Raw genomic sequence first — 14,587 nt, 5'->3', positions numbered from 1 at the left:
AAAAAAATCTAAGCTCTCATGAAATTAGAATACATATAACCTCTATTTACTAAAGTCAAAGCATTAAAATTTTCAGCACAATAGTTATCTTCTTGAAAAATGAGAAATTTGAAATTGTATATTTCTGTACAAGTGTAAACATTTATCTTTCATCTCAAAACACAACCAAAATAGAGGAGAAAGCTAAACCCACAAAAAAAAAAATCACATTCAAGGATTAACATTAAAATAATTTCAAATGCCACAAAATCTACCAAATGGTTAAGTATGGATTTTTTACACAAATTTCCAAACACATCAAACATAATTATGTACCATTGGAATAATAACAAAGATAATCTATATAAGTTTCTTAAATCTTCCATAATTATGCATGTGCCATAAAATAAATAGATTTGCGGATTGTATTTTTTAAAAATATTTCTACTTATTTATATTATATATCAAACTCTTTATTTTCATTTTTTTCTTTCTATCTTACATCCTTTATTTGGTACCTTCTAGGCAAATTTTACTTATTACCCAAAGTCACACATCAAAACTATACAACACTACAAAATTAATCTATTAACTTCCATGCCATAGCAATTGATAAGCATGTGTGAATTCTAAATAAAAGGGTGAATGATGAGTGAAATGGTTTCTTTAAAGAAGGAAGGAGGTTAAGGAAGAATCATCAACAACTTTCTTAATTTCTTCATATTGTTAAAAGCTGGTTTTAAAATCTATGGTGATAATTAATGTAATATCTCAAAAGTTGAGAAATTTTTATTTTTAACAGTCATACACAAATGATATTTGAACACAACTTTAATGATATGTATTCAAAAGATATGCATAAATAAATTTCAAATGTGCATCTATAGTCTACATCCAACAATCTTTATAATTAAGAAAATAAAAAGAAGTTCTTTATAAAATTTAGTGTTGACATAAATATACCAAACTACACATTATGAAATCACTATTAAACATCAGACCCAACACTCCTATATTTGGTCTCTCCTTTTTCCCTTGAAAGTCTACCATTACTATTATTATATCTGTAGATTTGTTTGCTCACACCGTAAAACTTATCATCGCAAAAAAAAATATAAATAACCAATAAAGAAGGCAAGCTAATACTATATAACTTAATATATATATATATATATATATATATATATATATAATACATAATTTAATTTAAAAGGATATAACTTTTTGTAATTGTTTTTGACATATTTTTGGATAAGACAATTTCACCTTTTATTAAAATTAAAATAGTTTTATTATGTGATAAAGTACACACTAAACTCGTAATCTAATCTCTCACTTTAAAAAAAATAACTATATTTATTTTTTATATATTTTTTGAAATATATCATTTTAACAGAAATGCGGATAAACATGTATGAAATTTCACGTGTTTATGTTAGTAATAGTGATATGGGCGTTGCTCCCTCCACTTCCACGTGCTTCTCCTTCCACCTCCCCAATTTTATATAATTCCAATTATGTCCTAACCCAATTTTATATAATTCCAATTATGTCCTAAAGTAAAATCTTTTTACTTTTCATTTACTGCCCTACACCTACCAACCTTTCATTTCCATCTCTCCCTTCTCACTTCCGTAACCTCTTCCTCACTTTCGTAACCTCTCCAACTTCTCCATTTTTCTCCATTTCTTCTTTCTTCTTTGTTTTTCGTTTTTGTAGAAGATCGTTTGGTGTGGAGCAAGACTGGTGCGGAGGAATAGCGTGTGCGGAGGAACAGCGTGGAAGAGCAGATCTGCGTTCCAGGTTGGTTCTTTCACCCCGTGCTCTGTCGACGATTTTACTGTGCACGAAAGGCTAAAACGGATGTGGGACATCCGTTTGCCTTCGACGGATGTCCGACTTCCGTCGACGGATGTGGGATATCCGTTGAAGGCTAATCGGATATCCCACATCCGTTTCGGCTGTGCTGCATTTTTTTTATTTTTTAATTGTTTTTAAATTATTATAACTGAAATATATATTTATATATTTGATATATTTATTGTTAAATGTTTTTAAATTTTCTTTTGACTTAGATTATTATTTGAATATTTTATAAAATTTTTTATTTGTAGTTTGTAAATAAATTGATTAAGAATTAGATACGAAAACTTTTATATATTTAAATTATTTTTATTTCTTAAAATAAATATTATCAATTTAATTTATTTAATATTAGTAAATTTGTATTTGTATTTATTTTATTTATAGTAAATTTGTATTTGTAATAATAATTAATTTAATAATAATTAAATGAAAATGTATTTAAATATATTATTTTAATTAATTAGCTAATTGTTTCTTTTATTTAATTTTTGTTGTAAGTTAATAAATTAATTATTATTAGTTTAATTTATTTTGAATTGCATTTTTTATAGTTTATTAATGATATTTGAAACAATAATTTATTTTAATTTTTGAAATTAAATAAACAAATTATTGTTAGAAATGGCAAGAACACGTGGTGCATCTTTTAATTCTCGAGGTGAGAGTTCTCGAGGAGAGAGTTCGTCGCAGGGCGAAGCTCGAAGAAGACCTACCGTTTCTGCTCGTAGAAGTCGGGCAACTCCTATCCAGCATGACCCCATAGCTGAGGAGCGAGTCGTTGAGGAACAAACATATGAGGCGTATGAGACTCATGGAGAGGAGAATGCATTTCAGGCCCCTAACGATGATGACGATGAGGAGGAGCATGCAGATGTTCATGACATACAAGAGGATGTCGCTGGATTTCCTGGAGGTCCACACGATCATTCATTGCTGACGCACTATGTTCAGCATGTAGCTTATGCTATTTCCCAAGGCCGGGTGAGTGCAAAAATAAAATTTATTTTATTATTTTTTTAATAGAAAATTTATTAAATATTGATGTGTAGGATTGAGGGGACACACTGAAGTTGATCTCCCACGGAAAAAAAGTAAATAAGTTAGGACCATGCCACGAGGGAATTCAAGACATTGTGTTGAATTCCAGTTTGATGCCTCTTACAGGGATTTGTTATGATTACGTTGATAAGGGGTTACTCCTCGGATTCATAGAGAGGTGCCATTTTGAGACCAGTAGTTTCCATCTCCCTATAGGGGAGATGTCGATTACTCTTGATGACGTCTCGACATTACTTCACCTGTCCGTGATGGGGCAAATGTGTGATTTGGAGGAGTTGGAGTTTGAGGAGGCTCGTACAGCCCTTGTGCAACTACTCGGCGTTGATGGTGGCACAGCAGGTTCTGAGATGGAGGACGCACGTGGTCCGAAAGTCAGACTCAGCTGGCTTAGAGAGATATATGTTCAGAGGTGTGAGTCGCAGCATTGGGACTATGCTGCTAGAGCATATTTGTTGCATCTAGTAGGATGCACAATTTTTGCAAATAAGAGTGCCAGTTCTATACGCGTGTCTTACTTATTGTTATTTAGAGACGTACACGCGTGTGGCAGATATGCCTGGGGTGTTGCTGCACTCGCCTATTTGTACGACCAGCTCGGGGATGCGAGTCTCGCCTCCACGAAGCAGATGGCTGGATATTTGACTCTATTTCAGGTACAGTTATAACTTTGACATTTATTTCATGTATTTATTTCCATGTTCGAAGATGGATGAAATTTAATTGAATAATTATTTTTTAGAGTTGGATATACGAACATTTCCCTAGTATGGGGAGGAGGCGGTTGGTAGCTTCTTACGATGACACCACACCACGTGCCATGAGGTGGCAGAGCCCTAGGCAGAGTTCCACTCTCACAGAGATTCGATCACAGTTGGATGCGCTGACATACAGTGGAGTTGTATGGCATCCGTATGAGGGGCATCGGGGCATTCGACCATTCTTCGGCATCTGTATGTATTCTGGATGGATTCGGATTGGTGACACCCTTTGTCGTCATTTGCCTGAGCGTGTGCTGAGGCAATTTGGGTTTCAGCAAGACATTCCACGATCACCGACTACGGTTCCAGATGCAGATGTAGTGGCCATTGATCATATGTGGTTGCACTTCAGAGCTCACGTTGTGAGTAATGTCAGACATGCAGCATCCCCTTCTGACTGTGTTGATGGGTACATTCAGTGGTTCAGGAGGGTTTCGCATCCTTATATTATTGTTGCTGCAGATGACGCGCGACCGGCTCTTGCACCTAGACAACGCCCCGATGTTCCACGGGAGGCACGACCCCATCGTAGATCGTCTCCACCTTCACCATCTGGCGCCCTGGTATATTATTTTTCATTGCTTATATTATTAAATTTTGATCACCTTGTTTATTTAATTGTTTGATATAATTATAATGCAGGCTAGATTTAGGCGAATGGCGAGAATGTTACAGTCCTTGATATCGTGTCGTCATGTCACCGAGGGTACTGTTGCACATCAGGTGTCAGTGGACCTGCTTCAGATTGCTAATGAAGGCATCGACGAATATTCCACCACTAGGAGAGAGCAGAGGCATGTGCGTGGTAGACGGTCGACGTCTAATTGATGGGACTTTATATTTCCTTTTTCTGATTATGTATTACAGGACTTTCTATTATCTTTGTATTTGTAATAGACATTTATAATTTCTTATAATTTCAATGTTTTCATTTTGAGTTACATGTTCTTTTATATTGGTTATATAGATGATCAAATATTTATATGTTTAAGTGGATAAAAATAAGAACTTAATTAACAACAAGTAATATAAATATGATCATATATAAATAAATACTACATAAATATCACGAATAATAAAAATATAATTGTCATGAATACTGACAATAAGTACTTAAATAACAAAATATAATAGTGTATTTCTACATATCTTCATACATAATATAAATATCATGAATCACCTAAGTCAACATAAGATGTTGTTATGTCCATCAACTGTTCAAATGCGTGCATCCTACTAGTATAAATAGATGACCACGCTCGTGCCTCAGGATAACAGTGGGTTGAGGACATGATATTCACCGTGGGCAACGGACAACCTTCTTGTAGCTTAACCTACATTATACAAATAACAAAATATAATTGAGTGATAAGTAATTTTAAAATAAATTCATAACAAAATGCACTTACCTGCACAAAATGACATCCATGAACATGTCCTATACAAATTAAGCGATGTTGAGTGATATCAGAAGGTGGTGTGGAACGTAGTGGAAAGATAGTATAATTTTGAGAGTATGACAAACACACTAAGATAACGTTATATCGGTTAGCAATTGCATAACCAATGTCTGGTAATGTCATCCACTTGCTCGTGTTAGCCTGTTATGAATAAAAGTTGTTAGAAAAAACCATGTAATAAAGAAACTACATAAAACGGGAAACACTTACCGCGGACAGTGACTGCACCAACAAAGAGGACCTCAGTTCTTCTAGTCTATCATAGCCTCCTACTAGGCTTGCATATTCATCACGCCAAGCACTGAGTTCTTTGTACAACTCATTCCTCACAACGGGCCATGAATCTTCTCCGAGTCCCAACAACGCAGCAATGCATCTATACCCACAGTGACCATCAGCCACAACATCAACAACGTCCACAATGAAGGGGTGAGTAGTAGAATGAAACTGGTCTATCATTGGAACTCTCCTTTTCTTCATTGCTTTTGGCTTTGATTGTAATTTACTTCTCACAGATGAAGATTCTATGGTTGAATGAAAGGCTTCCACATACTCAAAATATGATGGATCCCGCGTAGTAGACCTTTCACTTCGTTTAACTTTACTTTTTTGTGCACCCTTTGTCTTGACTTTATGTAATGGAGGGACCATTGATGTCAATGTAGGACAAACAATCTCAAGTAACTTCTGCTTGATGGTGACTTTACCGCCAATGTCAACCTCATTGAATCGTTCTTCTACTTGTTTCAACTCATCTTTAATGGATAACTGAGGCTTAGTTTCATTTAATTCAACATTTGAGAAATGCAATCTTCGCCACATGATATGAAATTCACCTATAGGGATCATCCTAGGATCATATCGTGCTAATTCACATGCACATGGGACACCAAATGTACGTCTCAATACGCATCCACACTTTGAGGAGTCCAATCCTATCTGCTGCACTATTTTCAATTCCTTAGCAATGAGATCCAATGCATATCGAGACACACGCCCAATAAGTTCTCTATATATGTAGCCTTTAAAATAGTCACTCCTGAGCAACAAACTACTTTCAAATGACGCCTTAATCTTGTTGTGTTGTAAGATAATGACGTTATGAATACTATCCCAACAATAACACAAATCACCCATACTATTGCCCAGAACTTTCTTCAGGCTCCAATGAGCAGATTCAGCCCTGAAACAAAAAAAAAAAGTTCAACAAGTACAAATAATTATTTATCTACAAAACAAATAAATAAAATAACATTACAACATACCTATTTGTGGTTGTGTTCCCTAAATGCATTACTTTGTTCGTCCAGAACTTTACAAAGTATGTGCTGTATGGAATAATCCAATTCTGATTAACATATTCAAAGAACAAAGGCCATGATCTGCTTGCGTATTCAAAACCATTCACATACTCAGCAAACAAGCTTTCATCAGCACAATCCATCACATTTTCCCATGCATCCATCAACACTTCCCAAACCTCAGTAGAATGAACTAACATTTTGCATTTAGCTTTAACATTTTTAAGGATGTGGAACCGACATAACATCTGATATGACTCAGGGAATACACTTGATATGGCATTCATCAAAGCCAAGTCTCGGTTAGTCACAATAACTTTAGGACCACCCTCAGATGTTAAAAATAAACCTTTTCTCTTTTCCAAAGCCCATGTGAAATTACTCTGCCTTTCAGTAGACAAGAAAGCAAATGCTGCTGAGAAGGTTAACCCTGTAGACGTCATACCCACAATCTCAAGCAACGGAAGTCTATATCTATTTGTTTTATATGTGGAATCCATCATAAATACAACATTAAATGAGTTTAACAATTTCACCGCATTAGGATGTGTCCAAAACAAGTCAGTAACAACCTTTGAATCATCAACACACCTACTCCAGTGAATGTACTTATCCCGATCCAACAACATCATAAGTTGTTGTAGTTCAGTTCTGGACCCTCTTAATGATCGTTTATACGCATGCCTTGCGTTGTAGATTTGTTTAATCGTTGTCACATTTCGATCATTATTTTGTTTGAGTGTTAATAAAATATTTGCAGGTGTAACTTTACTCTTTGTCATATCAACCAGTAATGACTTCTCACTCGTATTTAACCTGCCAACATAAGGGTGACCCACTAAAGTTTCAGCCAACTCATGGTTGTGATGTCCACACATCACCTTCAACACCCATCCAGCCCCATCTGAACATGGTTTACCCTTTAATCTAAACGGACATTCACATTTACGAGTGCCGTATACACTAGCCACTGCATCAGCTTTGTATTTCCTATATTTTCCCCCTCTTTCACATCCAAGCTTGACATACGTTTTTCTTCCCCGTACACCAGTAGCTATGTCAGATCTTACTATTACCACAACAAATCCTAAATCAAAAGCCATCCCTCTTACCCATTGAATTAAGTGGTCCCGTGAATGAAATATTTCATTTGTTGTAAATCTATTTGTTAAATCTCTCTCTACAACTTTGCTAATTGATGAAGACAAATCAGATTTCAAACTACAACCAATCTGAGAATCCATATGAAGATATTCATCCATTTTAAATAATAATCACCTACAAAATTATAATGACCCTTATTAACATAATTAATAATTAATCAAACAAATATAAAAATATTAATATAATTAAATTATATATTTGATATAAATAGAGTAATAAATAATTTTTTATATAATTATCAAATTATTAAAGAATTAAAGATACAAAAATCATCTATAACAAATTCATATTTTAACAAAATTATTACGTTTAAAAACTAACCATATATAACATTTAAAATTATAAATTTAAATATAAATTACTGTAAATAAAATAAACAAATAAAATAAAAACGAAACGTAAAAGGAAACTGCCTCTGGACGGATGACATCCTTCAACGGATGTCAACATCCGTTTAAGGCAAAACGGATGTCGACATCCGTTTCGCCTTAAACGGATGTTGACATCCGTTGAAGGATGTCATCCGTCCAGAGGCAGTGTTCCTTTTATGTTTCGGTTTTATTTTGCTGCCTTTTGCGGCTCATGCAAGGATTATAGGCTTGGATATTAAAAGGATTATTGGAAGTATGGGAAGGGTTTAGGGTTTAGGATTATAGGAAGGATTATGACTACGTACCTGGAGAGGAACCACGACAAGGACACTACACCACAAACGCACTGTACCACGTACTGCACCGAGAACAAGAGGAAGATTGCTTGATAATTCTTTTCACGATCACCAAGCTTTGCAGAAAAATATTTTACTCATACAAGGAACTACGTAGGTTATCAGTGAAATATGTTATAAATGAATAAAATTAAAAAATAATAATTTTAAAAATAAAATTTTACTGAGGGGCAAAATAGTAAAGGAAAGATGGAGGAAGGGGCAAAAAAGTAAAGGGGAGGTGGAGGAAGAGATGTGTGGTGGTGGAGGGAGCAACTCCCTAGTGATATTTAATAAGGATTTTCTATTTAGTGTATGCAAATTATTTTTGTATTTTATTTTTATTAATATTTTTATAATCCGCAGAAACACTCATGTAAAAAAATGAGAAGTATAAAAGTTAAACAAAACACAATAAAACAAAAGAGAAAACAGAAAAAAAAAACTAATAGGTAAAAAAAAGCTCCACTTATATTAAAAACAAAAGTAAGTGTTCATATTCTAATTAGAATAAATAGTCTATTCATTATAACAAATATACTATTATTTGGAAAAGAATTTCTAAATATTTTAAATTTATAAAATAAAAAATAAAATATTCTAATTGCATATTAATATTTAAAAAATTGTTTATTGTTATCGAGTATTAGAGTTATAGGTGTTTTAAAATAATGAGACTATATATTTTAAACTTAAATAATTCAACAATATGAATAGAAACTCTTAAACTTGTTTCATTATCAAAAATACTAACCATCTCTTAAGAAACTTTTCCCTTAACTCTTCTTGCATTCTCTTTACAATTTCTAACACCTAGATAATTTGTTTGATGACCAAAAGGTTTCTGAGTGATCATGGTGGAGAATCCTTACTTTCTATCGATCACTTTTCCTTATAAAGCAATTAAGTTTCTGCTACTTTTTCCTTTAATTCTTTAGTCAGATTCATGCACAAGGTTCTCTTCGCATATGTTGCATTAGTTTTCTACCTATCTCTTTGTCGATCAGAGGTCCCAAGGAGTTGCTATGATCATGCTCTTATTGTTTGTAAATTTCTCTAGAGTTCCTTGAGCTTAAATTAAGAACAACAAGCTGTGTAGAGAGGTGGTAATTTCTTTTAAGGTAAGAGAAGCTAGTTTTATGATTTAAGTATTTAATTTCAAGTATGATTAAGGAATTTAGAGAATAAAAATTTGAATTAGTTATATTAGCGATGTATGACTTTGTGATAATTGTGTTCTTTATTGATTTGAATTATGTGTATGAAAACTTCATATATTGTATGAGTATGTGTTTTGTTGGAAGTATCTTGTTAATGATGTTTTGTGAAGTGACGAGGTTATCTTGTGATTGAAATGTTGAATGAAAATGAAATTGTAAAGTTGAAGGTTTATTGTTGGTCAAAAGCGTGGATATGTGATTTGTAGAATAAATGGTAAAATAGGAGAAATGAGAATTTAGGATCTTTGGTAAGGTAAATTATGATTTGTTAGGATTGATTTCGTTACGTAAATTGTTTAGGAATGCATGATAGATAAGAAGGTTGTGTTTTTAAATGACTTTTAGTGTAATTTTGAGGTTTTGAAAGTTGAGTTTTTGAAATTTGAGGTATGAGGTAAAGATAAGGGCTTAGGTATGTTATTGAGTCACTTTGGACTTGTGCAGATCCCTAATTTGGCCAGTTATAGGTTAAAGTGGTTAGAATTGAAATTTAGTCTCTAGAGTGGTATTTTTAGTGAATTTGGACTGAAACTCATAGTCATATAGTTTTAGATTTGGTTTAAGTGGAGTCCTATGCATTTGGATAGGTCATATGTGTCTTAAAATGCCTAATGGAAGTGATAAAATTTCGTAATTATGCATAAAACAAGTAGGGAAGTATTGATGGGTGCATAGTTTGCAAATTTTGATGTTGCAGAATTTTGTAGGATGGTTGGGCGAGCAAGGAGAGCTTGCAGGGCGAGTAAATAAGGATTTTGGCAGTGGGTTTCAAGGACTGGGCGAGCTCCTTCATTGATTTGTGGGAGTTCTCTATTTTCACACTCGTTGGGCGGATGATTTTGGTTCGTTAGGTGAGTTTATAATGTTTTTAGGTGTTAGTTGCATGGGTTAAGAGAGCCAACTTGCTTAGCTGTGAGAGCTCATTGGTTTTTCTTTCGCTGAGCGAGTAGAGACTGCTCGCTGGGCGAGCAAGTATTATAAGTTTTCTTATTGATTTTTAAGTGTTTGCTCTACTATTTTTATTTGTGAATGATTGAATAATGTACCTTATATTCTGTGATATGGTTGAAAGGTGTGATGACATGTTAATGATAGGAGTTTAAGGAGAATTTCTTTAAATGATTACGTGTGTAAGTGTATGTATTGATATAGGAAGCTAGTGATTAGAGATTATTCTAACACTCTCAATAAACTCTAGTCTAGAGCAAAGAAGGATGATTATGTGGTGGAGAGTAGAAGGATGTCCATAATTTATGGCTAAATTAACCTTGGAGTGTGGTGATTTGTTGATGAGGATGTTGTAATTGTATATATACCACCTCAAAGGCAGGGTCTCTATAATTCAATATCAATACATGTATCCGAATAGTCAATCTAGAGTTAGATGGTGTTGTAATAATGTTATATTATTGCAAAAGAATATTTTGCAACGTTAATAAAACGTTGATGGCAACGTTCCTTTTTAGAACATTGGTATTTTATTAATTGGCAAAGAAAAAAAGTTAACCAACGTTCATATATTTAATTGCTGCAACGTTAATCATTTATGATTTTTAATTTCTTTTATTTAGTTTATTCTTCTCTCTAACTCTATAAATAGAGAGTTCTTCCTCCATTCCAAGACACACCAAATTTTGTTTTCTCATTCTCCTCTCCTCCATGTCTCATTCTTTAGCTCTTTTCTTTTTCTAAAAATATTCTGGGTTATTATTTTATATTCTTTTTTAGATATCCTTACTAGTTCTGAGATCCTCAAAGATATTATGGGAAGTTCCTGTTGTATCCTGGGGGACTTAAACGTGAATATATAGGCACAAGCGAGTGAAGTCTTAGTCCTTTGGTTTCCGATCTTGTTACTATCTAAATTTAAAAAGGTATGAGGAGTTAATCTAGTTTTAAATTGCTTTACTTGTTGTTTGGGCATGGTTGTTGTCCAACTCATGAATTGTATAGAGTACCTGTGCATGCCGTTTTGTACCAATGTTGGAAAGGTTACTCTATGTTGTAGAAACTACATTGAGGGTCTGATGCTGTTTTAAATATATATGCTTGCTGTTTTTAGCTCCAAATGTTTGCCGTTTTGGTTTTAAAACTTTGTTGTTTCGACTGAAATTGTTGCACCAAATATGTTGCTATTTTAACTCTAAATGCTTACTGTTTTTAGCTCTAAATGGTTGCTATTTTGGCCTTAAAAATCTTGCTGTTTTCTATAAAAATCTGCACTAGAAATCTTGTTGTTTTCTGTAAAAATCTGCACCAGAAACCTTGCTGTTTTATTTAAAAATGTGCATCAGAATCTTTGCTGTTTTGTGTTGTTTTGGAATGACAAATCTGCATTAAAAGTGTGTTGTCCTGCATGTTTTTTTTTTGGTTATTTTTCTACACCAAAAGTAGTTATTTGACTGAAAATACTGCATGCTAATCCAGAATTAAAGGGAATGGATTAATGGCTTATAATTTATATTATTTTGGGAGTGGATTTTAAGTTGAATAAAAGTTTATGACTTAATAAGGTCTATGGGTGTAAAATAAGGTGTTGTTTATAGTGTCTAGTAACGTGTTGAATATGCTTGAGTGTTGATTTGCTAGTTCTTCTTTAAAATTGTTAAAGTTTAATAAGATTTTATTAATGGGTAATAGGGGTGATTGCTTGATGTAAAAATGGGTTTTTGGACATATTATTACTAATCCGTTAACCATACCAAGTAGTGTAGAATTGGTTATTTGAATATATAATTCTAATTTTGATTTGGATTAGATTATGGCTTCACGTTCACGTTGATTAGTATGTTGTAAAAATTGTTGAACGTACTTATGTGAACTATTTGGTTGTTATAGTTGTCCAAATTATGGTTAAGGTATATTTTTTGGTAATGTGTATAATGTTATTTGAATGATTAAATCTAGTCCAGTTTGGTTTGAGTGTGTTCATGAAATATTTGTTGGGTTGTGAATGTTAGTGTACATCCTTGTATTGAAGTGCATAGATATATATGATATGTGAATGTTGTCCAAATATAAATCTTGGAATGTGTACATGTGGGTTGTGAATTAATGTGATTTTAGGTATTAGAATCATAAGGAAGGGAGATAGTATATTACTATTCCAAGAACAATACGTTGAGAAACTTCTTAAGAAGTTTGGGTTTTATTTCCTAAAACAAGTGAGTATCCCTTATGATGTTAATTCTAAATTAATGAAAAATAAAAGAGAATTTATATCTCAACCTCAGTATGCCCAGATAATTGGGAGCTTACTGCACTTGATGAGTTTTTCTAGACTTGATATTGCTTATGCAGTAGGTAGACTGAGTAGGTACGCTCAATGTCCAAATTAGGAACATTGGAATGCACTTGCTAGGCTTATGAGATACTTAAGAGTTCAATGGATTATGCCATTGAATACAGTGGATTTCCCACTGTACTAGAAGGGTACAAGGATGCTAACTGGATCTCTGATTCAGATGAGACAAAATCCACTAGTGGTTATGTATTCACACTTGGGGGTAGTGCAATTACATGGAGATCAGCCAAACAAAAATTTATTGCAAGATCAACAATGGAATCTGAGTTTGTTGCTCTTGAGATGACTGGTAATGAGGCTGAGTGGTTGAAAAACTTCTTAGCAAACATTCCACTAGGAATGAAACCAACCACATCGGTGTCAATACACTATGATTGCCAATCGGCAATAGCTATAGCTAAAAACAAGAATTACAATGGAAAGAATAGACATATCCAATTGAGACACAATTTGGTGAAGCAACTGCTAAAGAGTGGAACTATTTCCATTGATTATGTGAAGTCAGAACGGAATCTAGTAGATCCTCTGACAAAACCCTTGGGAAGAAATATGATCTTAGAAACATCGAGGGGAATGAAACTTAAGCCACTGGCAAACAAACAAGTGATGGTAACCCAACCTTTGTGATTGGAGATCCCATGAATAAGGTTCATATGGGTAAAAACAAGTCACTTGTTAGTTCTGATAGCACTAATTTGATTTTAATCAATTATGTCCATTCCTATGGTGTGTGTGTGTAAGTGCCAGAGACTGCATTATTGAGATGCTAAACTTTGTTATTAAAATTCTATGTGGTGAAAGAATTTTAGTTTAAACAAAGTTTTTAATGATTTTCATATCCCTTATGAGTGGTGTATGATTTGCAGCATACACTTGATGAAATCACCTATATGAGTGTCAAGTGGGACCGCTTGCATGAGATCTTGGCATGATCTCTAGAGCACTCATGAATACTGGGCACGCGCATGGCCTAGTAAGCGCAACATAGTGATAACAACAAGGATTGTGGGGGTGTATTGTGATTAAGAATCCTCTAACACACGTCAAGTGTCTTTGGTTCATATAGCTTGCTATACCAACTACACTGTGTGTTAAGTATCTCAATCTAAGACTGGTTCATATAGCTTGTTATACCAGCTCTAATGTTTTACATCCTATGAGACCCAAAATAAAAGTTTCTTATCTTTTCTTTCAACTTCTTTTGCAATAAGTGAGGGATTGTTGTAATAATGCTATATTATTGTAAATGAATATTTTGCAATGTTAATAAAACGTTGATGGCAACGTTCCTTTTTAGAATGTTGGTATTTTATTAATTGGCAAAGCAAAAAAGTTAACCAATGTTCATATATTTAATTGCTGCAACGTTAATCATTTATGATTTTTGATTTCTTTTATTTAGTTTATTCTTCTCTCTATCTCTATAAATAGAGAGTTCTTCCTCCATTCCAAGACACACCAAACTCTGTTTTCTCATTCTCCTCTCCTGTGTTTCATTCTTTAGCTTTTTTCTTCTTCTAAAAATATTCTGGGTTATTATTTTATTCTTTTTTAGAGATCCTTGCTAGTTCTGAGATCCTCAGAGATATTCTGGGAAGTTCCTATTGTATCTTGGAGACTTGCGCAATACACTACAGATAAGTCCTTAAGGATAGTGACTTTACATGCCTCAGGAAATACTGCTTGTGATTTTGTCAGCATGTTTACAATAGATGGTAATTTGTGTATGAATATTGTTTAGTGAATGATAGTAATTTATTTAATGACAAT

The 14,587-nt window shown here is 33.5% G+C and overlaps 2 protein-coding genes across 2 annotated transcripts; one reads left to right on the top strand and one right to left on the bottom strand.

Annotated features, from left to right (window-relative positions):
* The first annotated feature begins 3,152 nt into the window (after positions 1-3,152).
* LOC128196653 (protein MAINTENANCE OF MERISTEMS-like) lies at positions 3,153-4,603 on the top strand. Its single transcript, XM_052878145.1, has 3 exons — positions 3,153-3,557; positions 3,644-4,225; positions 4,305-4,603. The coding sequence occupies exons 1-3, from the start codon at positions 3,153-3,155 to the stop codon at positions 4,488-4,490; spliced, it is 1,173 nt and encodes a 390-aa protein (XP_052734105.1). The 3' UTR covers positions 4,491-4,603.
* Positions 4,604-4,831: 228 nt separating this feature from the next.
* On the bottom strand, positions 4,832-7,526 carry LOC108320250 (uncharacterized). Its single transcript, XM_052878144.1, has 5 exons — positions 7,015-7,526; positions 6,388-6,897; positions 5,333-6,305; positions 5,072-5,263; positions 4,832-4,996 (listed from the first exon to the last, which is right to left on the bottom strand). The coding sequence occupies exons 1-5, from the start codon at positions 7,524-7,526 to the stop codon at positions 4,832-4,834; spliced, it is 2,352 nt and encodes a 783-aa protein (XP_052734104.1).
* Positions 7,527-14,587: the final 7,061 nt, after the last annotated feature.

This window comes from Vigna angularis, chromosome 5 (assembly GCF_016808095.1).
Source record: "Vigna angularis cultivar LongXiaoDou No.4 chromosome 5, ASM1680809v1, whole genome shotgun sequence".
Taxonomy (NCBI): Eukaryota; Viridiplantae; Streptophyta; class Magnoliopsida; order Fabales; family Fabaceae; genus Vigna; species Vigna angularis.
This window is presented reverse-complemented; position numbering and strand designations above follow the sequence as displayed.

Excerpts from the sequence above, each read along its gene's own strand:
- LOC108320250 (XM_052878144.1), bottom strand. The coding sequence starts at position 7,526 with ATGGCTTTTGATTTAGGATTTGTTGTGGTAATAGTAAGATCTGACATA. Across the intron at positions 5,264-5,332 it reads TGGTGCAGTCACTGTCCGCG|GCTAACACGAGCAAGTGGAT; the intron begins GTAAGTGTTTCC and ends TATTCATAACAG. Across the intron at positions 4,997-5,071 it reads ATGGATGTCATTTTGTGCAG|GTTAAGCTACAAGAAGGTTG; the intron begins GTAAGTGCATTT and ends TGTATAATGTAG.
- LOC128196653 (XM_052878145.1), top strand. The coding sequence starts at position 3,153 with ATGGGGCAAATGTGTGATTTGGAGGAGTTGGAGTTTGAGGAGGCTCGT. Across the intron at positions 3,558-3,643 it reads GATATTTGACTCTATTTCAG|AGTTGGATATACGAACATTT; the intron begins GTACAGTTATAA and ends ATTATTTTTTAG. Across the intron at positions 4,226-4,304 it reads CTTCACCATCTGGCGCCCTG|GCTAGATTTAGGCGAATGGC; the intron begins GTATATTATTTT and ends ATTATAATGCAG.